The sequence below is a fragment of the Sciurus vulgaris genome (assembly GCF_902686455.1).
Source record: "Sciurus vulgaris genome assembly, chromosome: 18".
In the NCBI taxonomy this organism is placed as follows: Eukaryota; Metazoa; Chordata; class Mammalia; order Rodentia; family Sciuridae; genus Sciurus; species Sciurus vulgaris.
In genome coordinates, this window is record NC_136479.1 from 21538969 (window position 1) to 21562797 (window position 23829).

The 23829-nt window shown below is 45.5% G+C and overlaps 1 protein-coding gene, 1 long non-coding RNA gene and 1 pseudogene across 7 annotated transcripts in view; all 3 read right to left on the bottom strand.

Moving 5' to 3' along the window:
* Positions 1-1286: 1286 nt before the first annotated feature.
* LOC306649957 (sulfotransferase 1A1) overlaps positions 1287-23829 on the bottom strand; it is a 239208-nt gene continuing 216665 nt past the window's right edge. For 2 of the 5 annotated variants that reach the window (XM_079121516.1, XM_079121518.1), the window contains 4 exons: positions 5198-5324; positions 5014-5108; positions 4321-4501; positions 1287-4182 (listed from right to left, as the gene is read on the bottom strand). In XM_079121516.1, the coding sequence (XP_078977642.1) occupies positions 4070-4182; positions 4321-4501; positions 5014-5108; positions 5198-5324 (516 nt within the window). In that variant the 3' untranslated portion in view covers positions 1287-4069. Of the gene's footprint in view, positions 4183-4320; positions 4502-5013; positions 5109-5197; positions 5325-5842; positions 5941-6027; positions 6154-6258; positions 7149-7763; positions 7850-23829 lie in introns of those variants that run through there. The other 3 variants (XM_079121527.1, XM_079121525.1, XM_079121526.1) reach the window with 3 other exon arrangements.
* Positions 8656-10658, bottom strand: LOC306649975. Its single transcript, XR_013760759.1, has 2 exons — positions 10584-10658; positions 8656-9188 (listed from the first exon to the last, which is right to left on the bottom strand). It is a non-coding gene; the product is annotated as an uncharacterized lncRNA (long non-coding RNA).
* Positions 19980-22332, bottom strand: LOC306649462 (zinc finger CCCH domain-containing protein 14-like; annotated as a pseudogene). Its single transcript has one exon. The product of its transcript is annotated as a zinc finger CCCH domain-containing protein 14-like (transcript).

Sequence of the window (23829 nt, forward strand, 5' to 3'; positions counted from 1 at the left end):
GGGCCCAGGAGACAGGGAGTTGTCAGTCGGGCTGAGGGGTCCTGGAGACAGGGCTCAGTCAGTTCGACCAGGGGTCGTACAGGTCCTGGCTGTTTTCTCAAAATGGTGGCAGCCACGTGTAACCAAACCTGCAGGTACTGTGACAGTAAACTTCCAGGCAATAGCATGCCGCTGGAACTCCACTTGTGGTCTCTGGTCAGTCTGCTGGCTGCTGTTGAAGGATCAGCAGGTAAACCTCAGGTGGTGGGTGATAGGTAGGTAAAAGGCAGGCAATGGACAGGCAAGAGGCAAGCAAATGGTGGATGATAGGCGCCAGACAGTGAGCAATCTGCACTCAAAATATAGTCGATATGCTGGCAGACTGCAGGTGATCACAGTGGACAAATAGGGTAAACAGCAGGGGATCGATAAGCAGCAAAAACTGCCTCACCAAGAAACAGATATTTTCTGCTTGAAACCTGAGTTATGGAGCAACAAGGAATGCAGCCTCCCTCTAGTTCATCATCTTGGATCTCCACCCTTTCTGATTTTCTTATCTAGGCATTCACAGTTATAAATTTTTCTTTTAGAACTACCTTCATAGTGCCCTACCACGAAGTACATGACCAAACCCTAGAAACAAGTGAGGGGTGATGGGGGATTAAGAAAGACACACAAACACTCATAGAATGCTGGGATTAGGTAGGACACTGACCTCTGATGGAGGAACAATGACCCAGAGCGAGGTTAAGCATGTTTATTATATAGGGTCTCACAATCAGGAAGTTAAAACTGTAGGGCCATTGATCTTTGGGCACTAAAAAGTTATAGAACTAGAAATATTTTTATAGCTATTCTACTGTTGAAGTGCTAGGAACATCCTGTTATTATCCTGCTACACCCAGGAAGCCCACTATCCAGAGTTTCTGCAACGCAGACAGGCTTGAAGTTTGCTGTGCTCACAAGATGTTATGGTTATCTTTTTATGCTTAGAATTCTCTATCCCTGGCATCTCCTGTCTGAGCTCAAGATCAAGATAGTTATTGTTCCACATCTTTGCATAGAACTTCCTCAGGCAGGACTTTACCATACCTCCTGGGCTATCTTGTCCTTCACCTTTACAGAAAGCTCCCAGAGCAAAATGCAGCCACATCTCTTAGGCAAAGACCATGATCCAAATTACTGCTCTCCACAGTGTCCCAGAGGTTTTGATACATTAGATTCTAAGAAATTTTAAAATTTCTGATTTCTTCTTCACCTATCCATCATTCAAAAGTGTATTCTTCAATCTCCACATGTTTACATAGTTTCTGTAGTTTTTTTTTGTGTGTTGATTTCTAGTTTCATTCCATTATGATAAGATAAGATGCAAGGTGTTATATTGATTTTTTTTTGTATTTGCTGATGATGACTTTGTGGCCTAGAATATGGTTTATTTTGGAGAAGGTACCGTGAGCAGCTGAGAAGAAAGTATACTCAGTTCTTGTTGGATGAAATATGCTATAGGATAGGTGTCTGTTAAGTATATTTGATTTATAGTATTTTTAGGTCTGAAGAGTCTTTACTGAGTTTATGCCTGAATGACTTATCTATTGGTGAGAAATGTGTATTGAAATCATCCAGTATTATTGTACCATGGTTTGTCTTTAAGTAGTGTATGTTTTATGTAGTTAGGTCCACCATGTTTAGGGCATAAATATTTACTATCATTATATCTTTTTCTTGAACTTTTCCCTTTACCAGTATGAAGTGACCTTCTTTGTCTCTTCTGATTAATTTTGGCTTGAAGTTTGCTGTCAGATATGAGGGTAGCTAATCCTGATTGTTTTAGGGCTCCGTTTGCATGGTACAATAATTTCCATTCTTTCAACTTGCAACTGTCTCTGCCTGCAAGGTGAGTATCTTGCAAACATGATATAGTTAGGTGTTGTTTTTCAATCCATTCCTGCCAGCCCATGTCTTTTAACTGGAGAGTTGAGACCATTCATATTCAATGTTATTAGAGAGATGTTTATTAATCCCCGACAATGATAACAAAACAATACCAGAAAGAAAGAAAGAAAGGAAAGAAAGAAAGAAAGAAAGAAAGAAAGATTCTTAATGAAAAGTGAAAGAATTGTCTCAAACTGTCAACTAGGATGGATGGTAACTGCCTCTGCTTGACTTTCTTTCTGTTTCTTCTTAGTCTTACTGGGGGCGGGGGAGAGAGAGAGACAGAGAGAGACAGAGAGAGAGAGAGAGAGAGAGAGAGAGAGAGAGAGAGAGAGAGAGAGAGAGAGAGAGAGAGAGAGAACGAGTGAGCCGGGAATTGTTAACCCTTTTCTCTCTGTGTTACTCATAAAGTTGCCAGCTGGAGTGACCTAAAACTGAAGCTGGTTGAAATAGCTCTCAGTTTCCCTTCTCGTCAGTAAAGGTAGGAGGGAATGAGAAGTACTGTTGACTGCAGCTTTGTCTGGACAGACTAGACTGAGGTAATCTCAGGATAGGCTGCTGCTGAGTTCCAGAAGGGAAGTTCTGGTGACTGGGGCTTAGGTCTACTCATGCCTTAGGAGCACTATTGTGTCGAGAGATTGGAGCAACACGCTCCTAGTGACAGGCAGATGCCAATCTCTACTGGGAATCTGGATCTCAGAATCCTCCCAAGAACTCATGGAGCCAGGGAATCAACCCTGCAGAGGTCTCACACATTCCACTGCCCACCAATACAACCTTAATCCCTGAAAGTAATCACACCAGGCTGTTTAGTTTCCTGACCCTCTTTATCTGGTTACACGAGTTACCAAACTCAAAAGAAAAGTGAGGTGCACTGCCCTCCATATCTCTGAATCCCCCTGGGGACAATTGTCTCTGCCTGTTTCCTTCACATCCTGCTAGGTACACTCTAGGTCACATCGTAGGCATTTGCCAGGAGATGATGGTTGCGTTTGCTATGATCTCTAGGACTCTCCAAGTTGCAGCATGGCCTCAGGATGAATCCAGCTTTCATTCTCTGCTTGCCAGTTGAGAAACACAGAGCACATTTCAAATACCAGTTCACTGTGCAGCCTCCGGATTGGCTACGTTCAGTCTGCTTTTCTGCTCTACAGGTTTTCCTGTGTCAAATTTGCCCGTTGTGTTTCTCTTCCTGTTTGTGTTATCCTCTTCTCTCAGTGAACCAGCACTACTGCTGCTGCTGCCAGCTGGGCTTCAATTACTCTTTCTTGTACTTTGTTCAATTCACCTGAATTTCTAAGTCGCTAAGAGACTTTTCCAATATTGAAATTCAATATTGGATTTCAGACAATTCCCTCTTTCATCCAGCTCACTAAAAAACCATACTCCTATTGCTTGAATTCCAATCTATAAACAACTGGAAACACAGCTTTCATCTAATTAGCCATCTTCTGAAGCTGAATCTCCAATCATCATTTGCCTCCAATCAAACCATGCACCATCCTCAAAACCATCCTGGAGCTTAGCCAAGAGGCCTGCTACCTTAGTGCTGATATGTCCCCTCACACCTGCTAAACTCAGGCCCTGGCTCCAATCCCAGGTACTTAACTGTCCTCACTTCGGCCTCCTCAAGGTGTGTCCTACGTCCAGAGTAGAGGTGCACATACTGTGATCCCAGGAACTGGGAAGGCTGAGGCAGGAGGATTACAAGTTTGAGGCCAGCCTCAGCAAAACAGGGGGAAGTTTAGTAACATAGAAAGACCCTGTCTAAAAATAAAAAAATTAAAAGGGTTCCAGATGCAGCTCAGTGGTAAAGTGCCCAGTGGTAGAGGTGGCTTATAAGGAGTCCAAGAAAAAGGGAAGCTGGCTGGCAGGCTGGAGGGAGTAGGCAACAGAGGATCTTACAGGATCAAACATTCTTGCTCTTCTCTCCTGTCTCCTGGGCCTTCCTTCTGTAGAACCTCTTTCTCCCTGCCCAGACAGGGCAATTAGGACCTACAGGCTGTGGGAAGAGGGTCCTACTTGCTCCCATTTACCTATTCTCAGGTGTTCTCCTGGCTTCCACGGAGCCTCTGTGTGGACACATCATATTTTCTTCCTGAGGTCATGGATCATGCTTGTGCCCAGGCTCCCCCTGCAGTGGCCCCCATGACACCACTCAGAGCTGCCAGCGGAAGTCGAGCTTGCAGCCTGCCATCTTCTCAGCATAGTGGGCATCAAAGCGCTCATTCTGGGCCACAGTGAAGGCAGATTTCCAGTCCCCCACGATGCCTGGGGAGGGAAAGAAGAGACCTGAGTGCCACTCACACAGGTGTCCCCAAATGGCTCAGGGCAGGCTCTTGCAAATAGTTCCACCTCCTTATAGTTCCACCCTCCCTTCTCCAAGCACCCACCCTGACCAGCACACACCTTTCCTCATGAAGTCTGAAATACTGTGGTCCATGATCTCAGTAGGTATGGTGCTGTAGTTAGTCATGGGATTCTTCTTCATCACTTTGAAGGATGTGTGCTGGACAATGTGATCCACACTCTCCTCTGACAGAGAGCACCCCAGAAACTCCAGGATCTTTCTAGTCTCCCTTTTGGGGTTCTGAAGCAAGAGACAAACTCTTCAGAGGAGGATGGGATTGCTTACTGAGCAAACACAAGGGAAGTCCCCTCTCTGGCATCACAAGGGAGCTGGCCACTTCCATGTGGAAACCTCTCAGTCCCAGCTCCTTCACTCTGGGCCTTGTTCTCTAGACTCCCTCTGTTTAGGGTCCAGCAGTGAGCCCTCTTTGATGCCTTAAGAAAGAGGGCAAGAACAGCCTTCTTTTAGAAATGTGGCCCCAGGATTGGCACAGCCCTGGGCAGGGAGACATGGAAACAACAAACTCCCAATCCATGACCACATGTGTAGTTGACCCAGGAGCCAGAAGATAAGGGCTATGCTGGGTCTTGCTGCTGATGTGGCTCTGCGGTTCCAGAATGGGAGGGTAGTGTGTGGAATCCTGGAGTGGGTGCAGGCTGCCACTGGGGAGGGTCCTGAGGGCCTTGGCAGGTCCCCTGAGGTTCCTGTCCCCTAGGCGGGTCATGGATGGAATTGGCGGCAGGCAGTCTCACCTCCTTCAGGTCTTCATAGAAGAGGTAGAGCACAGGGTGGGTGCGGCTCAGCTCCCACCACTCCTGCACGTGCTGGTACCACGACCCATAGGACACTGGGGAAGGGGCACCAACAGGGGTTGGTATGAGTTCTAGGTGGCCTTCCTCAGCTCCAGCCCTCTCCTTCCTCCAGATTGGGGCTCACCTTGTCCATCCATGAACTTCTCCAGGAAGCTGTCCCAGGTGCCAGGGTCAGGGTAAAACTTAGCCATTTTGTAGAAGTTGTAATAGGAGACGGCCACATCCTTTGCATTGCGGGCAACATAGATCACCTGCAGGGACAGACAACACCCACTGCCAGCTACACCACCCACACACACACACTCCAGTACTGCCTCCCATCCCACCTGCCTGGCACCTTTCAGAGCACCCCTGTGGGGGAGTCTGTCTCAGCTTGACAAAGGAAGACCCTGAGGCCTTGAGGCTGACTTGCTTGAGATCTCATGGATGGCTACGGCAGCTGGCATTTGAATGCAGCTTTGATGTGGAACTCCTGGCTGGTCCCTGGAGCTGTACTTTATACTAATCCGATTCCTTGAATTCCACCACATGCACAGATTGGGACAAGGCTCATGAAGATCTCTACATCATCTCCTCTCAGGTCAGTTGAGCACCAATGCTGCCCTGCCATGTGGTCTGCACAGAAAATTCTCACTCTCTTCCTCATCTTGGATTCTGCCACAGTGAGGGCAGATGGCCTTCCTACTTGAGTGGAGACAAAGCTTGAAGAGACTTCCCAGCAGAACAAAACCCGCACTGGAATGACAGAGTGTCCTCCCCTGCCATTTACCTTGACCTTTTGGTCTAGCAGACTCTGGGGAAGCAGGTCCAGGGGCAAGTGTGTCTTGAGGAGCCGAGGGGCAGGTGTTTCTTTTAAAGTTTCCAGACCTAAGATGCAGGCAGGAGAAAGTGTGCTGAGCTAGATCCCAGAGATACCTTCCTGCAGTTCTTTTGCCCCTGGATCCTGCCACACACCTGATGGAACCCCTGGACATTTGAACTCAAGGAAGGGTACACGTGTATAAATGGGTGCCCGGTGACACTTCTCTAGGTCACCACCGTGGTAGATCATCTCGAGTATCTCGCTCAACCAAGTGGTGCCTGGAAAGGAGAGAGCCAGAGGTGAGCAGGGTGGAGGGCCTGGCCCTGCCGACCAAGGTGGGGTTGCAGTCCCAGTAGGGGAGCAGGGTGGCCATCCTCACTTACCAGACTTGGGGTAGGTGCTGATGAGCAGGTCATCAGGCCAGGCCTGGAAGTTCTGAAGTGGCCCCATCACCTCTGCAAAGTACTTGATGAGCGGGACTCCCTTCACCTTGGTCAGTGGAGGCCGGGAGATGTCCTGGACCATCTCCATGCTGCTGAGTCAGGGGCCAGCACCTGGTCTGCTCTGAATACCATCACAAAACAGCATTCGCTGGTTGTTTCTTGAAGATAAGGACACTGAGTCTTTGGAGGGTTCTATGATTTGCCCGACTTCACTAAGCTACTAAGTGGGGAGCTGGGATTATGGGATTAGAAGGCAGGGCAAACTCCAGTGCTGTGGTTCAGAGCTCAGGTGGCACCTTCTGATTCCTTGCAGAACTTTCCATGACCCCAGTGCCTGGCCAGAGCCCAGAGCGATGTTAGTGATATCAGGGGTTGGAGTCCAGACACACAGCTTTGGAAGTTTTCCAGGAGATTTTAGTAATTACTTCAGCCTTGAAAAATTCCAACAGGCTCTGCCTGTTCCTTTTTGTTTGTTTTTCTTTTGTATTACTTGTGGTGCTCGGCATGAAACCCAGGGTCTCTTGCATGCTAGTCAAGTCTTCTACCACCCAGCTTCATGTGCCCCCAGCAGATGTGCCCATCCTAACTCTGAGCAGAGAGTTCATTGTTGTTACTACCCCTCCTGAGATCTCAGGTCACAGCCAATGGGCTCCTCTCTGTGCTGGTCCCCTTCTAGAACTCCCTGGGCCCATCACATCCAGATACACCTCAGGACAGCCAGGCCTGGGATCCCACTTGCCCACCCAAGCTCCATCTTGGCTCCAGGACAAACAGGACCAATGGAGCAGCTGAACTTGGTTGGTTGGCTAGTCTTGCATGTGAATCAGCGAAGCTCTGATCATTCAAGCAGAGGAGGTGAAGGGAACTCATTTTAGGCTGGAGTTGTCTATTGAGATGGAGTGTTCATGGGAAAAGAACAGGGAGGTAGAGGCCCTCTCAGGGGATCAAAAGGAGCACCTAGAAGATGTTGGAAGGGCAAGGGTGTCCTGCCCAGCCACTCCAATCTGATACCTAGCTGACCTCTCAGGATCCTGGCTCATGGCCTCCTGGGCATGCAGGGGATTAGCAGAGGTGTGGGGTGGGTACTATAGAGCTGTTCTCTTAGGTTCCCAGTGGGAGGGGTGAGGAACCAGCCCTGGGAATGGCTGTTCTCTTGGAAGGATGGGTGGGAATTGGGAATAGGGACATCATTATTACCACCCTGATCATTCAACTGGATGCAGTGACACATGTGTCTAAAATCTAGTATGTGTGTTTAACCTCTAGGAAACAACAGAATCAAAGAAGGGAAAGAGCCCAAGTGTTGGATGGTCTCTCAGCTGTAAACTGGCGACTGAATGGTTCCCCATACCTTGTCCCTGCAGTGAAGGTCAACAGAGGGCTTTTTCTAACAGGTCACATCAATGGAGGGGAGGGTCGGGGAAAAGGGGTGCAGGGCCGCTCACCTTCCTGCTGGCTCCAGACTAGTCTCAAGACACCGGGGCTCAGGACAGAGCAGCACCAGGCATTCCAGGAACTGCAGGCTCTGACAGCAAGGCAAGTCCAGAGTGCCGAGTGGGCAGGGCGATGGGACAGGGGGTGGAGCAGAGCAAGGAAGACTTTTTTTTTTCCTTCTCCTTTTTTTTTTTTTTTTCTTTCTATGAAGGCTGTTTTTGAGGCAGCACAGGAAAGGAAAGGAAAAGGATTTGGAGCCTAATAGTTCTGGGAGGGAGCCCCTGCTTCATGGCTCCTGGGTGACCTCAGGGGCATCACTCATGGCAGCTGGATGGCCCCACAGGTGCTTTTCTCCCCCGGGCTTGCAGGGGCCTCCAGAGAGAGACGTGACCAGGCTGGGGCACAAGAGCCACAGGGCTCCATGGAAGGGAGCTCCCTACCCCCTGCTCGGTCTTTCTCTTACCATTTGCATTAAAATCCAGTCTAGCCTGACCCTGGAGGTCAGGAGACTCTGAGCCACAGGTGTGGGTCTTGTGAGTGTCTCAAGAATGGAGTGTCCTCAGGGGTGAGCTGGGAAAGAGGTTCAGAAGGGCTGGTAGGCAGGAGGGATGCTGGACACATGGTTGGGTCAGTGGCCCCTCCTCACATCTCTGCTGCCCTCACCCAGGTGTCCCAGAAAACGCTAGAAGGAACCATCAGTCAACAGTTATTTTTTTAACTGGGATTCAACCCAGTGGCTCTTAACCACTGAGCCACATCCCCAGTCCTTTTAAAACTTTTTATAATGAGTCAGGGTCTTGCTACGTCGTTTAGGGCCTTGCTAAGTTCTTGAGACTGGCTTTGAACTTGTGATCCTCCTCCTCAGTCTCCCGAGTCACTGGGATTATAGTGTGCACCACCACATCTGTCTCAAAGCTCTTTATTAGACTCAAATAAAAGCTGCCAGGGTCTGGTAGAGGGGAGAGGGGACAGAAAACTAGGGGCAGGGCTGGGGAGACAGAGGATCAGGTGTCCAGTGTTCCCATGGAGAGAAGAGGTTGGTCAAAGGCAGCCTAGAGGATGGAGGCAGGTCGGGAGGGCAGGTCCAGAATCACCTTCCACTTCTTCTAATTCCCAGCCTTCCTCTTCCTCGTCAGTACCCATCTTACACAGCCAGATCAGGTCTCCCCAGTGCAGTGACTTCTCACACCAACCTAGGCTGCAGTTGGTCACAGATGAGCCAGAGTCAGGCTTCTTTGTCTGCCTGCAGCCTCTGCCCTGGGTGCCAGGATGAGTACTGAGCTGCCCCCTCCTGGACTGGATCACTGGGCTCCCTCTCCCCAGACCTAGGCCAGGCTGGGAAAGAGGACTGCGCTCACCTAGGACATTGACCCTCAGGTAGAAGCTGCCCTGGCTATTCCTGAAGGAACTCCTCTGCCAGGAAAATCACATGGGACCTACAGGAAAGCCTTCAGGGGTGTCATGCAGGAAATAAAGACAGGGAGTAACTCACATTTACTAAGTACAAGACAGACCTCCGTCTGTAATTTGTTAAGTATTGGGGTTGTTTTTGTTTTATTTTGTTTTGATTTGGTACTGGGGATTGATCCCAGGCTCGCTTGACCACTGAACTACATCCCTAGCCCTTTTTTATATTTTATTTAGAAACAGGGTCTCATTGAGTTGCTTAGGGCCTTGCTAAATTGCTGAGGCTGGCTTTGAACTTGCAATCCTCTTACCTCAACCTCCTGAGTCACCAAGATTACAAGTGTGTGCCACCTCAACAGGCTTATTTTTCACTCTGATACAGAGTTTCACTAAGTTTCTGAGGCTGGCCTCCCACTTCTGATCCTCCTGCCACAGTCTCTCAAGTTGCTGGGATGATAAGTAAGTGCCACTGGGCCTGGCTATACCCTCTTCTGAAAGAGTGAAATGAACTGCCTTCCTGGAGTCTACTGTGAAGAGTGGGGAAGCTGATCACAAGATAAAATATGTATGTATTATATATAAGTATATTATGAATAAATATCATACATATACAATAAATATAAAAATTACATATAATGTTACATATTATATATAATTATATATAAGTTATATAATGGTACAATATATATGTAATGATATATACAATATATAATATGACATATATAACAATATAATATGTAACATGATGTTATATATAATATACAATACATATTGTGAATGTGTAATATATGGATAAAAATGATATTTTTATACATCAATAAATATAAACACATAATATATATTGATATATATTTATAGTATATATTACATATAATATATTACTATATATTCATATACATATATGTAGATATATTATAAAACAAAAATACATGAAGGGAAACAGTGACCCAGTGCCTGAGCCCTGTAATCCAGCACCTGCAATCCCAGAAGCTGGAAGTGGACTCAGCATGACCACATGTTCTTGGTCAACCTGGCTAATTAGGCCAGATTCTGTGTCAAAATAACAACAAAAAGGTATTGGGGATGTACTCAGTGATAAAAGTGCCCCACATTTGTTCCCCACTATCACAATAAACACAGAAGTTGGGGAAACAGGTCATCCACAAGGAAGAGGTCGAGTTTTAGATGGAGCCAGGGAAGACCTCCCCAGGAGGGTGGCACGTGCTCAAGTCTGAAGGTCTAGGAAAGTGCCTTCCACACAAAGAGAAAGGGCAAGGGAACTGTTCATAGTGGTGAGTCCAAGGACCCTCGAGCACTACCCTTCCCAGGTTAGAAGTGGGGCAGAGCTGCCTGTTCCCTCAACAAACACCTTGAACCCAGGTCATCGGAATCCTAGACACCACCTACTTTGGTGCGGACCTCACCTGCCTCAGGTATCACAGCACAGCAGATCTGGTCGCTGTCTCCAAGGGGTCCCGCTTAGCAATCCCGAATGCTGGGCTGTGGCAGAAGCAATGTGCAGAGATCCCCGCCCACCTGCCCGCAGGTCCAGGCACAGGCTTGGCCCCAGAGTGACCCGTGTCTCGAGGCCTGTGAGTGCTGCCAGGCTCACTCGAACTGTGAGCAGGAAGAAGAGCATTGGGGTGGCCGAGGTGGGGACAATTTCCACGCCCACCAGTCAGGCAGTGCACCCATTGACTTTTTACCTGAATGGAAGCCCTATAGGAATGCAGACCCTATAGCTTGCATGAGGAGGACATAACCCCAGCGAGGAGAACAAGTTGAAACCTGAGAGTCTCCACCGCACTCCTGCCCAACAGGAAGCAGAATCTCTAACCATCCTTGGCCTCCAGGCCCATCTTGAGCCTCCTCACAAGGGCTTCAAGCCCAGCCTCCAGTCTTCACCTCTTTTGTGCAGGGTTGTCCTCTCACCTTTGCCAATCCTAGGCCCCGAGTCCAGTCATAGGTACTTAACTGTCCCCTGTTTCTCATCCAGAAGGCTCTATTCTGTTCTAGGACTTGTTCACCAATCTCCCAGTGGCGGAACCCCTTGACTTGGGAATAGATCCTCCCATACATCTATTTTATAGCCCCGCTCACATAACTGTGCCTTTGTGCCTCCCATCCTGATGCCTTCCAAAGCCTGCCTCCCAGAGGAAGACCCGCCCGATCCTACCAGTTGGTCCACAAGAACCACCTCCCCTTCTTGCCACCAGTGGGGTTGATGGTGAACCCCAGGTAGTTGCAGTCCCTATGCCCAGGGTTCAGGAGGCAGAGCAGGCAGATGCCTAAGACTCCTTGCATCACCTCCCAGAGGCACATAGGGACTTCATGTATCAGGGTGTTAGAAATAAGGAGGTGCCAGGAGAAATCAAACATAAGCTTGGCAGTGGGTGGGCAAGGCACTCACTTCTGAGCCTAGGAAATTCTACAGAACCAGGCTAGCAGAATGCATTGATTGGAGGATTCAGGGGCACAATCATCGGGATTGGCTAATTTTAAAATCAGGGCGGCAAAAGGAAAGGGCTATAATTAAAATGGCTACAGTTGAACCCAGTTAGGGCTGAATAGTATATTTTGAAAATCGAGCACCAGACGTTCTGTTTCTCACAGGGGCTGAAGCTGGGGGTCAGTTCCTGTGACCTAGGATCCCTGGAAGGACTGGGTGGCTAGGACTGTGTAAGACCAGACTGGGTTACCCTGATCAGGCAATGGTGACCCAAGAACAGACAGGCCAGATGTGAATCAAAAAGAGAAATTTTATTGGGACGGCTCTGGGGCGAGGTTCGCGGCTCCACCAGGGTCGGGGTTCGAGAAGTCACACGTGGTCCTGATTTGGCGGTGTTTTTACAACCCAGGTTGGGCGAGGAAGCTTGAAGACTCTGTGTCCTCCTGGAATTGGCTCCGGTGGTTTGTCAGCGCCTGATTGGTTGCTCCTTCGGGCATGCTCAGGCGACATTGTTTCTCTGCGCATGTGCAAGCTGCTTGATGCCCTGCCCTTCCAGCCATCCTGAACTGCACTAACAGACTGCAAGATGCTTGGTTCATAAAGAGCTCCCGGGAGCCATGGCAGACGCCTTGGGGACCCCAGCAGTGCCGGTTAGTGCTTCCTTTCCTGACAGCAGGAGCTAGGTTCCCTGGAGCCCAGGTAGGTTGTGACGACAACCAATGAGCATGCACTGCCGCAGGGTTTCTCGTCATGCAGACGCTGATTGGCTAACACATGGTAAGCACAAACCCCTCGACTGTTGGAAACTGGCACCCCCGAGTCAACTCTCCCGAGGGCTTGAACGCTGAGGTTGCTGATACTTTATTGAGCATGGAAGTAGGTGTCCTAGTGGAAGTGGCTCCAGGAAGGATTGAATGTGGGCCATCCCAGGTCCCAGGCTCTTCTTTTTGAGGAAACTTGGTGAGGGGTGGTTATGGGAAGATAAGTAGGAATGCTAGTTGGTGATCTGAAGACGGTTTCTCATGATCTGGTTAATACCAGGATTCTCAGGGTGGACTTGGTTCTTGTTATTTAATTAATAGATTGTACTGAGAAGTCCCTTAAACTGAGTTTTCTCAAAATATATCTCTCTTCATCAATATTTTGAGTTTTCATTTAACAGCAGACGGGTAGATTTACAGGTTTCCCAGGATTTGGGGAGTAACCAACCTGGAAGAGAGACTGTCTTAGAGAGTGACAGACCTGGAAACGTAAGCAGGACATCTGGATGAAAAGACTACTTTTTTGTCCTTCCTTTTTGTGTGCTTTCTTTTTATTAATTCTCCTGTATTACTTCATCTCACACACCTGTAGACTTTTATCCCTTTACCTGAAGGGGCAATTAGGGATGATGTCTGTTTTGTGGGGCTGCTTCTGGCTGACAAGGAACAATAACCTTGCTTATCCAGGTTTGGAAAGTCTTGTCCTGACTGATCTTAGGGAGTTATTAGGAGATCAGGATTTGTTGGTTGTACAGTCATCATTCTTTGATAGTCTGGGCACGTGAGATATTAGCCCACAACAACAACAGCTCAAACGACAAAGAAGTATTGCTATGCAAAGTACAAGGGCTAAGAAAATGGGAGCTGTTCTTGGCAAGGTGTTCCAGAAAATCTTAAAGGATAGGAAGTTTTGGGCAGAATCAGACATCTTATTTCTTTGAGAGTCAAAGTCAGGTAATGTAGAAGACACATTTCCAGAGTTATGAACACAACATTCCACTATACTGATGGCACAGTTGCTTCAGTGATGCAGGTGATATAGCCAGGGCCATTTGGTCATTGCTTAATAGTGAAATGTTCTGAGATATGTCACTGAGGGTTTTTTGTGTATATGTGCTAAAGGACTTGACATGCCATATCATATCTTCAAACCCACTTTGGGGAATAGAGATAAGCCAGAGGATCATTCCAGTGAAAGACTGCTTGTTCCCACCAATGCTGTAGGTTTGGGAAGTTGGCTGGAGAATCTATAGTGTAGTTCACATGCTTGTATCCAAAAATATCCTAATGCTTATTATGCAGCCTGGTGATAACCATAGGCAAAGATGTAGCCATTGTGTCCTATTTTTTCTGACCATCTTATTCTGTCCTCCACTTCCAATTGGTGACAAGCCTATAAGTGTCTTTTGATCTAGTCGTATAATTACAGTTTTCTACAGGAGTCCTTCCCATTTTACCTATGGAACTACTCCAGTGATGAAGACTGCTTTCCTTGTTCCCAAAAGGAAACTGCCTGTTTGCTGAGTTGTTCCATAGTGGGTGTTAGCCAAATATGTTCATCCTACATTGGAAAATTTCTTTGGAGATATCTATAATTATCATCTTTTATTTTAGATGTATTTGGAGCTTGAGTTAGACAAGGCACAGCCTGATTCCACATGTCAGCATTAGTCCCAGTAAGAGAAATCTTTTTCAGGATGTTTTTGATGTAATGTCTCATTTATGGGCCGTTGGAAAACATCAGATCTTGTAGTAACCTAATCTTAAATATAAGTTCTTATTTCAAGTCATAGTCACTTGGTCGTGCTTTTGATATACAGTGTGAATCATAAGGAGAACCCTGATGCCATATTCTAATAAAATGTTTTGCATTTGACCCAAATTAATTAAATATTTAATCATTTCTGCATTCTAGGGTCAGTGCCAGGATCTGAGGTCAGGAAAATCTTCCATGAAGCATTTCATTAGGACTTAGTTGGAGAGAAGTTTTAGGAACTATTCTGATCCTCAACAGAGCAATAGGTAGTAAATCTGACCAGGACTGAGAAGTTTCTTGGCGTAGTTTTGTCACAGTTGATTGAATAATGTAAGCTTCCCCTCTTGACTTTTCCTGAAGATTGAGGGCGCCCAGAGGTATAAAGATAGGTAAGTGAGGGGCGGTTTCAAGATGGCAGCCTAGAGGGTGGCTGCATTTCATGTTGCTCCAGGACTCAGGATTCAAAAGAGGAGATATTGAGACACTTGGGACCAATTCAAAGCAGCCGGGTGACTCTCACCCGTTGGGAAGGCGTCCCGGATGGGACGGTGGTCCCGGAACGCAGGAAACTTTGTGAAGTAGAGCTGCCGGCGAGACACCCCTCCCCCCGCTGGAGCAGTGAACTCGGACAACTGGGAGCGCCGTAAAGGAGGCCGCTTGGCACAGCGCTGGGACTCGGAGCAACCACTGGGGCTCCGGTGGCTGCCCAGGGGGGGAGTGGCGAGGAGAGCTGTGTGGACTCAGAACACCAGGGCCTGCCCTGAGGAGGAGGAGGAGGAGGAACGTGGCCGCTTGGATTCGGAGTGACTGCACCAGAGCTACAGGCGGTTGCCAGAGGAGAAGCTCCGCGGCGAGCTGTTTGGACTCAGAATGACTGCTTCTGAACACCGGGGCCTGCCCTGAGGACGAGGAGGAGGAGGAGGAGGAGCGCGGCCGCTTGGATTCAGAGTGACTACACCAGAGCTACAGGAGGTTGCCAGAGGAGGGGCTGCGTGGCGAGCTGTTTGGACTCAGACCACTTCTGAACACCGGGGCCTGCCTGGAGGACTAGGATGAGGAGGAGGAGGAGCGCGGTGGGTCGTTTGGACTTGCAGTGACTGCATTAGCGCTCCAGGCGGCTGCTCAGAGGAGAAGGCGAGTGGTGAGTTGTTTGGACTTAAAGTGACAGCTCCTGAACACAGGGGGGCTGCCTGGAGGAGAAGCGTGGTGGGTCGCTTGGTCTTGAGTGGCCGCACCAGAGCTCCGGGCGGTTGCCCAGAGGACCCGTGCGCGGGTCACGTGGATTCAGTGCCACTCAGAGCGACCGCTCCTGAACACCCAGGGGGTTATCTGGAGAAGGAGGAGGAACGGGGCAGGTCACTTCAACTCGGAGTGATTGATTGCCCAGGGCTACGGGTAGTTGGTGGGAGGTGGAGGCACGCAGTGAGTTTCTTGGACTCCTACTGACCGCACCGGAATACTGGGCGGCTGTCTGGAGGAAGAGGCGTGTGGTGGGTCTCTGGGACTCAGAGCGATTATACGGGGCCCAAGGTGGCTACTCAGAGGAGGGGTCGCATAGCCAGGCGATTAGGTGCAGAGCAGGGTCCCAGGATCTAGGAGGCTTCTTGGTGGAAGAGCCGCACAGAGATAGGCTTAGGGCGGAGCGAAGGTTCCAGGCCTGCGGGCAGATTCTCTGAGGAGGGGCAGCCTAAGGAGATTCATCTGCAAAGGGTGAGGCTCCCAGGCCCAGGAGGTAGGGCCGGGCCCCTGGGAACTTTGCAGAGGAAGGCAGCCCAGCCCAGGCGGTAGCTGTAAATTGAGGGGAACCTCTAGGAGGGAACTGACGAACGAGACCTCCCCACCAGGTGAGTCTTCCCTACCGGGTGAGGTTTCCCCACAAGGACGGTAAAACCAGAGACTCAGGCCCAAACAGGCCTTGCCTCAGCCCGCAGCCTCGGTCCCCTTTGGATGACCATTGGTCAACAAGTGGAGGCACCTCTGCCCACTAGCAGGGATTATACCCCACCTGAAGGCTACCACCCCTAGAGAGGCAGCTTCCTTGTGGAGCACCGCATTATCAACTTCCTCCAAGACTTCAGCCTACTGAAGGCTAAGGGGGGATATATATAGAAATCTTCAGGGACATTGTAAGTCAATAGAGGAAATCTGCAATATCTCAGCGGTTCACTGATACCTGAACAATATGAGAAAACAAGGAAAGAAAATGCTGCAAACAAATCTAGATGTTACATCAATAAAACCCAATGACAGCATGGCAGAAGAAATGACAGAAAAGGAGTTCAGAATGTACATAATTAAAATGATCAGAGAAGCAAACGATGAGATGAAAGAGCAAATGCACGCACTGAATGATGAGATGAAAGAGCAAATGCAAGCATTGAATGATCGCACCAATCGACAATTAAAAGAGCAAATACAGGAAGCAAAAGATCATTTCAATAAAGAGTTAGAGATATTAAAAAAAAACCAAACAGAAATCCTTGACATGAAGGAAACAATAAACTAAATTAAGAACTCCATAGAAAGCATATCCAATAGGATAGAACACCTGGAAGACAGAACCTCAGACATTGAAGACAAAATATTTAACCTTGAAAACAAAGTTGAACAAACAGAGAAGATGGTAAGAAATCATGAACAGAATCTACAAGAACTATGGGATATCATGAAAAGGCCAAATTTAAGAATTATTGGGATTGAGGAAAGCCTAGAGAAACAAGCCAAAGGAATGAACAATTTATTCAATGAAATAATATCAGAAAATTTCCCAAATCTGAAGAATGAAATGGAAAATCAAGTTCAGGAGGCTCATAGGACTCCAAATACACAAAATTACAACAGACCCACAGCAAGGCACATTATAATGAAAATACCTAACATACAAAATAAAGACAGAATTTTAAAGGCTGTGAGAGAAAAGAACCAAATTACATTCAGGGGGAAACCAATACGCATATCAGCAGATTTTTCAATCCAGACCCTAAAAGCTAGAAGGGCCTGGAACAACATTTTTCAAGCCCTGAAAGAAAATGGATGCCAACCAAGAATCTTAAACCCAGCAAAACTTACCTTCAAATTTGACGATGAAATAAAATCCTTCCATGATAAACAAAAGCTAAAAGAATTTACAAAAAGAAAGCCAGCATTACAGAACATTCTCAGCAAAATATTCCATGAGGAAGAGATGAAAAACAAAGAAGCAAATCAGCAAAGGGAGGAATTATCCTAAAGGAATTGTCAAATAAAGGAGGAACCAAGTCATGTCAAATAAATAAATAAATAAATAAATAAAATAAATGAACCAAATCACTGGGAATACAAATCATATCTCAATAATAACCCTGAATGTTAATGGCCTGAATTCATCAATCAAAAGCCATAGACTGGCAGATTGGATTAAAAAGAAAGATCCAACAATATGTTGCCTGCAAGAGACTCACCTCATAGAAAAAGATACCCATAGACTAAAGGTGAAAGGATGGGGATCTCTCATCATGCATGAAACTAAACTCAAAATGGATTAAGGACCTTGGAATCAGACCAGAGACCCTGCAGATTATAGAAGAAAAAGTAGGTCCAAATCTTCACCTTGTTGGTCTAGGATCAGACTTCCTTAACAGGACTCCCATAGCACAAGAAATAAAAGCTAGAATCAACCACTGGGATAGATTCAAACTAAAAAGCTTTCTCTCAGCAAAGGAAACTATCAGCAATGCGAAGAAAGAGCCTACAGAGTGGGAGAATATCTTTGCCAATCATACTTCAGATAGAGCACTAATCTCCAGAATCTATAAAGAACTCAAAAAACTCTACTCCAAGAATTCAAATAATCCAGTCGACAAATGGGCTAAGGAAATGAATAGACACTTCACAGAAGAAGATGTACAAGCAATCAACAAACATATGTAAAAATGTTCAACATCTCTAGTAATAAGAGAAATGCAAATCAAAACCACCCTAAGATTCCATCTCACCCCAATTAGAATGGCGATTATCAAGAATACGAGCAACAACAGGTGTTGGCGAGGATGTGGGGAGAAAGGTACACTCATACATTGCTGGTGGGGCTGCAAATTAGTGCAGCCACTCTGGAAAGCAGTGTGGAGATTCCTTAGAAAACTTGGAATGGACCCTCCATTTGACCCAGCTATCCCGCTCCTTGGCCTATACCCAAAGGACTTAAAATCAGCATACTACAGAGATACAGCCACATCAATGTTCATAGCTGCTCAATTCACAATAGCCAGACTGTGGAACCAACCTAGATGCCCTTCAATTGATGAGTGGATAAAGAAACTGTGGTATATATATACAATGGAATATTACTCAGCCATAAAGAATGATAAAATTATGGCATTTGCAGGCAAATGGATGAAATTGGAGAATATCATGCTAAGTGAGATAAGCCAATCTCAAAAAGCCAAAGGACGAATGATATCGCTAATAAGTGGAGGATGACACATAATGGGGGGGAGGGAAGGGTTAGTGTTAGGGTTAGAGTTAGGGTTAGGGAGGGGGGCAAGTATGGAGGAAGGAAGTACTGTATAGAGGGTAAAGAGGGGTGGGAGGGGTTGGGGGAAGGGAAAAAATAACAGAATGAATCAAACATCATTACTCTATGTAAATTTATGATTACACAAATGGTATGCCTTTACGCCATGTACAAACAGAGAAACAACATGTATCCCATTTGTTTACAATAAAAAAAAAAAAAGATAGGTAAGTGATGTCCAAATCTCCTGAATAAACCTATGTCATGCTTCAGATGAAGCACAGTTCATTATGATTGTGAAGGGACCTAGGAAGTCCAAATCTAGGGATTACTTTTTTCATAAGACTTTAATGGCTTCTTGGGACTTTTCAGAACTAGTGTCAGCCCAAACTAGAAGGTATTTTTATCCTTGACATGGCGGCATCTGGGTATAGTCCAGTTGCCAATCTTCCCCCAGAGGATGTGCCTCACTGAACTCTTGGATTCAATAGTGAAGGTGGTTGCTTGGCGCCCCCAGCTTGCCTGCTGGAATATTATGAAGGCAGAGGGAGTGAGTTCTCATGATCTCTTGAATGGTAGTCTCCAGGCCTTTCCTTCCAAAGGCATGAGTAACCACAGTGGTCAGGGCCTTTCTCCCCAAGTGACTTGAATCATGGTTGTCTTTAATACTTTTCCATTGATAAGCCAAGGGTAATAAGAGGTCATGAACTCTTTCCTGGGTCCTCCATTCATTTCTGCTAAATTGTATCACCATTGATTTGTCCATTCCTTTTCAGTTTCTGTGCAGGATGCGCTTGAATGTCAGTTTGAGTTCAAAGAATTAGAACCACTTTTGAAATATTTTAAAGCACATTTGTCTGGCAATGCATTTCCCTGGGTATGCAGGAATTGCCTTTTTGTTGTCCTTGGCAGTGCATTATTGTGATGTGGGCAGGTAAACACAACTGCTTCCGAGAGAGAGAATTTGGGGTCCACATTTTATTGGAGAATTTTTTTGTTTTAAGAGTCCCCTTTCACCTTTAGTCTCTTGATGTCATTTTCTATGAGATGAGTCTCTTGAAGGCAGCGTATTGTTGGGTCTTTCTTTTTAATACAGTCTGCCAGTCTTTGTCTTTTGATTGATGAGTTTAGGCCATTAACATCCAGGGTCATTATTGAGATCTGATTTGTATTTCCAGCCATTTGGGCTTATTTTTGGTTTTTAACTTGACTTGGTTTCTCCTTTGATTTTTTTTTCTTTAAGGTAGTTCCTCCCTTTGCTGACCTACATTGTTGTTTTTCATTTCTTCCTCATGGAATACTCTGCTGAGAATATTCTGTAGTGCAGATTTTCTATAAATAAATTCCTTTTTTTTTTAGTTCCCCAAAAAGTTTATTTAAAAAGTATGTTAATAGTAAATGAAAGCATTTCAAGGACTTATTCATATTTTTTGCAATTGTCATTCCCTTTGCTTTCACGTTTATGCACATCTCACTCCTTTCACAGAAGGCAAAGGACCTAGGGACCATTGTACTAAAGTGGCACTCACTCAGAGGCCTATACCATGCTTTCCAAACTAAATTCTTTAAAAAAAAAAAAAAAAAAAAGCAGACTTGAGTGACTATTTAAGCTGCCTCAATACTTCTGGCCACTCCTGTTTTCATGGTGGATTACAAACATCTTTGGGAAAAGTGAAAGCAATTCAGCTTTCAAAATAACAGCATTCCTCGCTACAGCCAAGTGGTCCTAAACCACAGCACCACCACCAACAGTGATGTATGTGCTGAAACTGAAGCAGCAGTGTACAAACATGCCTCAAATGTTTTAATAGAATTTAGCTTTTCCTTAAACTGTCTTTTCATGTCAAAACAACAAAACACCCAATGTTAAAACTACTTAATAAACTTAAAAACTTGAAAAATTAGACACTTCAGATAGACAATAAACTTCATGTTACGAAAGCAATATATTCCAAGTTTCAAAGATTCGACAAATTCTGTAGAATTATTTTTCATCAGCAGATGGAACCTTTCAAACTGAATGATCTTCCACAGTAGGACTGGGTGTCATTCACTGGTCTGAGGTCGAATCCATTTCAAGGTGTGTCTTGGTGGTACAGTAATGATGGGATGATAGAATGTACAGTCCGGTCTTGTACACTGAGTGTTAAATCTACAGTGTTTTGGATGGTAGAAGGGACATTCCATTTTCTTACAAGCTGGGAAGTAACGGCAGAGCTGACTACTAGAAGATGGTGTTAGTGTTGGAATTCTTCTATTCATATGAGTAAAGGGACAATCTGGTTTAGTACACTTTGCATCAAATTTACAATTTGGATGAACAAACATTTTTTGGCAAATTTACAATTGGGGAAGGCTTTGCAAGGTGAAATGGGATGATGGTATGCACACTCGTCCCCATTTTTACAAGCAGGCCAGTACTTGCAGCGCTCCAAAAGCTTTTCTGGTTTTTGTACCACACTAAGTTCACTCATCTCAGCTTGACTGATCTGCAGTGTTTCTGCCATTACAGGGTCAATTTGCAGTCGGGATAATAATTGCCTCTGTGGAGTTCCTTGATTTTTTTTCTGTATTATCTCCTTTTGTTTCCTCTTTTTTAATGGGGGAACTTATTCTGGAGTTCCTGCTTTGCCCCTGGACTACTTCTGCTAACAATTCTTCCTGAGAAGTTCGAGTTCTCGGAGCAACTGGAAGTGTCTGTTTTTGTGGGACTGCAGAATAGTTAGTTGTTTTTGTTACAGATTCTTGAGCTTCAGATACAGCCTTCAAAATTAGATTTTTGTTGGCTTGTTTAGAAGGTGAAAGAGAAGGTCTCCTTTCAGGCTTTGCTGGCACAGATACACTGCTGGACACACTTCCTGTTCGGGAGCCATAATCATCATCTTCCTCCTCCTCTTCTCCATCATGATTGAACTTTTTTACTTTAACAACTGAACTCACCACAGGCAACTTTCTATTCCGGAAGTTTTCATCCTCAATACTCATTTTTTCTGAGTTGTTTCTGAAGAAAGGACTATAAGTCTCTTCTAAACTGTTTAGCATTTCTGGTTCACACAAATGTCCTGTTTCATACACCCGGTTCTGTACATCAGGTTGCTTGGCAGCATGAATACTGTTCTGCTGCTGTTGAAATGGCAGCCTGTTTAAATGAGCACCACTATCTGCATTTCGACTTGCAGGTGGTCGATAAATTTCAATAGAAGGGCGAGAAGAACCATATGTAAGTGTCACTGTAGGTTTTTTTCTGAGATAAGGGATTCTCCTGCACAAAATTGAGGTCTTCATCAATGAGATCATCTGGTTCCGGCTTAATATCAATTACATCTTCAGAGGGTGCTGGCTCCCTCAGAGGTTTCACTGTTGACATTAGTCGGGTCGCAGCTCCGTCATCATAAGTCTGTCTGGCATTAGTGGTTTTCTGCTCCTGTGAGCTTGAAGAAATTCTGGAATCTCTTTTTTTCAGGTCTAGTGCTAGAAATGGCAAGGGGAGACACTGCAGCTTTGTGCCTTCTCTCATCTCGCCAACTGAAACTGCTCTTGTTTGAAGGCACATTATTATCAAAGATGTTGGTATCAGAAGACTTTAGACTAGAGGGTTCCGTTGTAACCGAGCGAAGTTTATCTAACACACCATGAAGCCAACGTAAGCTCCTAATTCTTGCAATTTCCCCTTAATGGCACTCCGGATCTTGCGGCTGATCTCGGTGCCGATCTCCTGGCTCTGTGGCGGGCGGCGGGGTCAGGACTGCGCAGCACTTTGTTTCCCTGGGGCCCGCTAAGGCTTCCCATCCCGCAGGCCCCAATAAATTCCTTTAATTTTTGTTTATCATGGAAGGATTTTATTTCCTTATTTATGAAGGTTAGTTTTGCTGGGTATAGGATTCTTGGTTGGCAACCATGTTCTTTTCAGGGCTTGAAATGTGTTGTTCCAGGCCCTTCTAGCTTTTAGGGTCTGGGCTGAGAAATCTGCTGATATCCTTATTAGTTTTCCCCTATGTGTAATCTGATGCTTTTCTCTCACAGCCTTCAAAATTCTATCTTAATTTTGTATGTAAGGCATTTTCATTATAATGTGCCTTGGTGTGAATATGTTGTGATTGTGCATTTGGTGCTCTTTAAGCCTCTTATATTTGATTTTCCATTTCATTCTTCAGGTTTGGGAAATTTTCTGATATTATTTCATTGAATAGGTTGTTCATTCCTTTGGTTTGTTTCTCTGTGCCTTCCTCAATCCCGATAATTCTTAAATTTGGTCTTTTCATGATGTCCCATAGTTCTTGGAGGTTTCCTTCATGATTTCTTACCATCTTCTCTGTTTGGGCAACTTTATTTTCAAGCTTAAATATTTTGTCTTCATTGTCTGAGGTTCTGTCTTCCAAGTGGTCTAGTCTTTTGGTGATGCTTTCCATCGAGTTTTTTATTTGGTTTATTGTTTCCTTCATTTAAAGGATTTCCATTTGGTTTTTTGAGAATCTCTTTTTGTTGAAATGATCTTTTGCTTCCTGTAGTTACTCTTTCAACTGCTTATTGGAGTGATCATTCATTGCCTACATTTGCTCCCTTATCTTTTGCTTCATGAATCATTTTAATGTTGTATATTCTGAACTCCTTTTCTAACATTTCTTCTACCATGCTGTCACTGGATTCTCTTAATATAGAGTCTAGGTTTGTTTGGATCATTTTCTTCCCTTGCTTTTTCATGTTGGTCACATCTATTACCCTCTAGCAGTGTAGATCTGGGGTAGTGCCATTTCCCCCCTGTAGGCTTATAGTGACCCTATAGGCTTCCAAAACTTCTTAAGGGGAAGATCAATATTAGCAGCATCCAGTACAATTTGCAGTCCGATACCAAGTATCCTCTATGAAGATGTTAACAATATTGTCATAATAAACAGAATGAGTTCAATTATTATCTACAGTAAAACAAACAGATTTGCAATAAGGTCTGCAGTTTCTAATGGAGGACAAAGAGGATGGGGAGGGTTGTAGGATGTAACTGTTAGTGGGATAAGAAAAGAGTATATAGAAATTCTAGATCATAAAAGAGTGAAAGTATAATAAAAGTCAGTTGTTAGCATGAGAAAAGGGAGAAAGAGACTCTGAGGAAACAGATAAAAGGAAAATAGAGCAAGAAAAGTAAAGAAATAGAACCTTAAAAATTTTCAAAAAGGGCGAAAAAAAGGAAAAAGAAACTACACTATAACAGTCATAT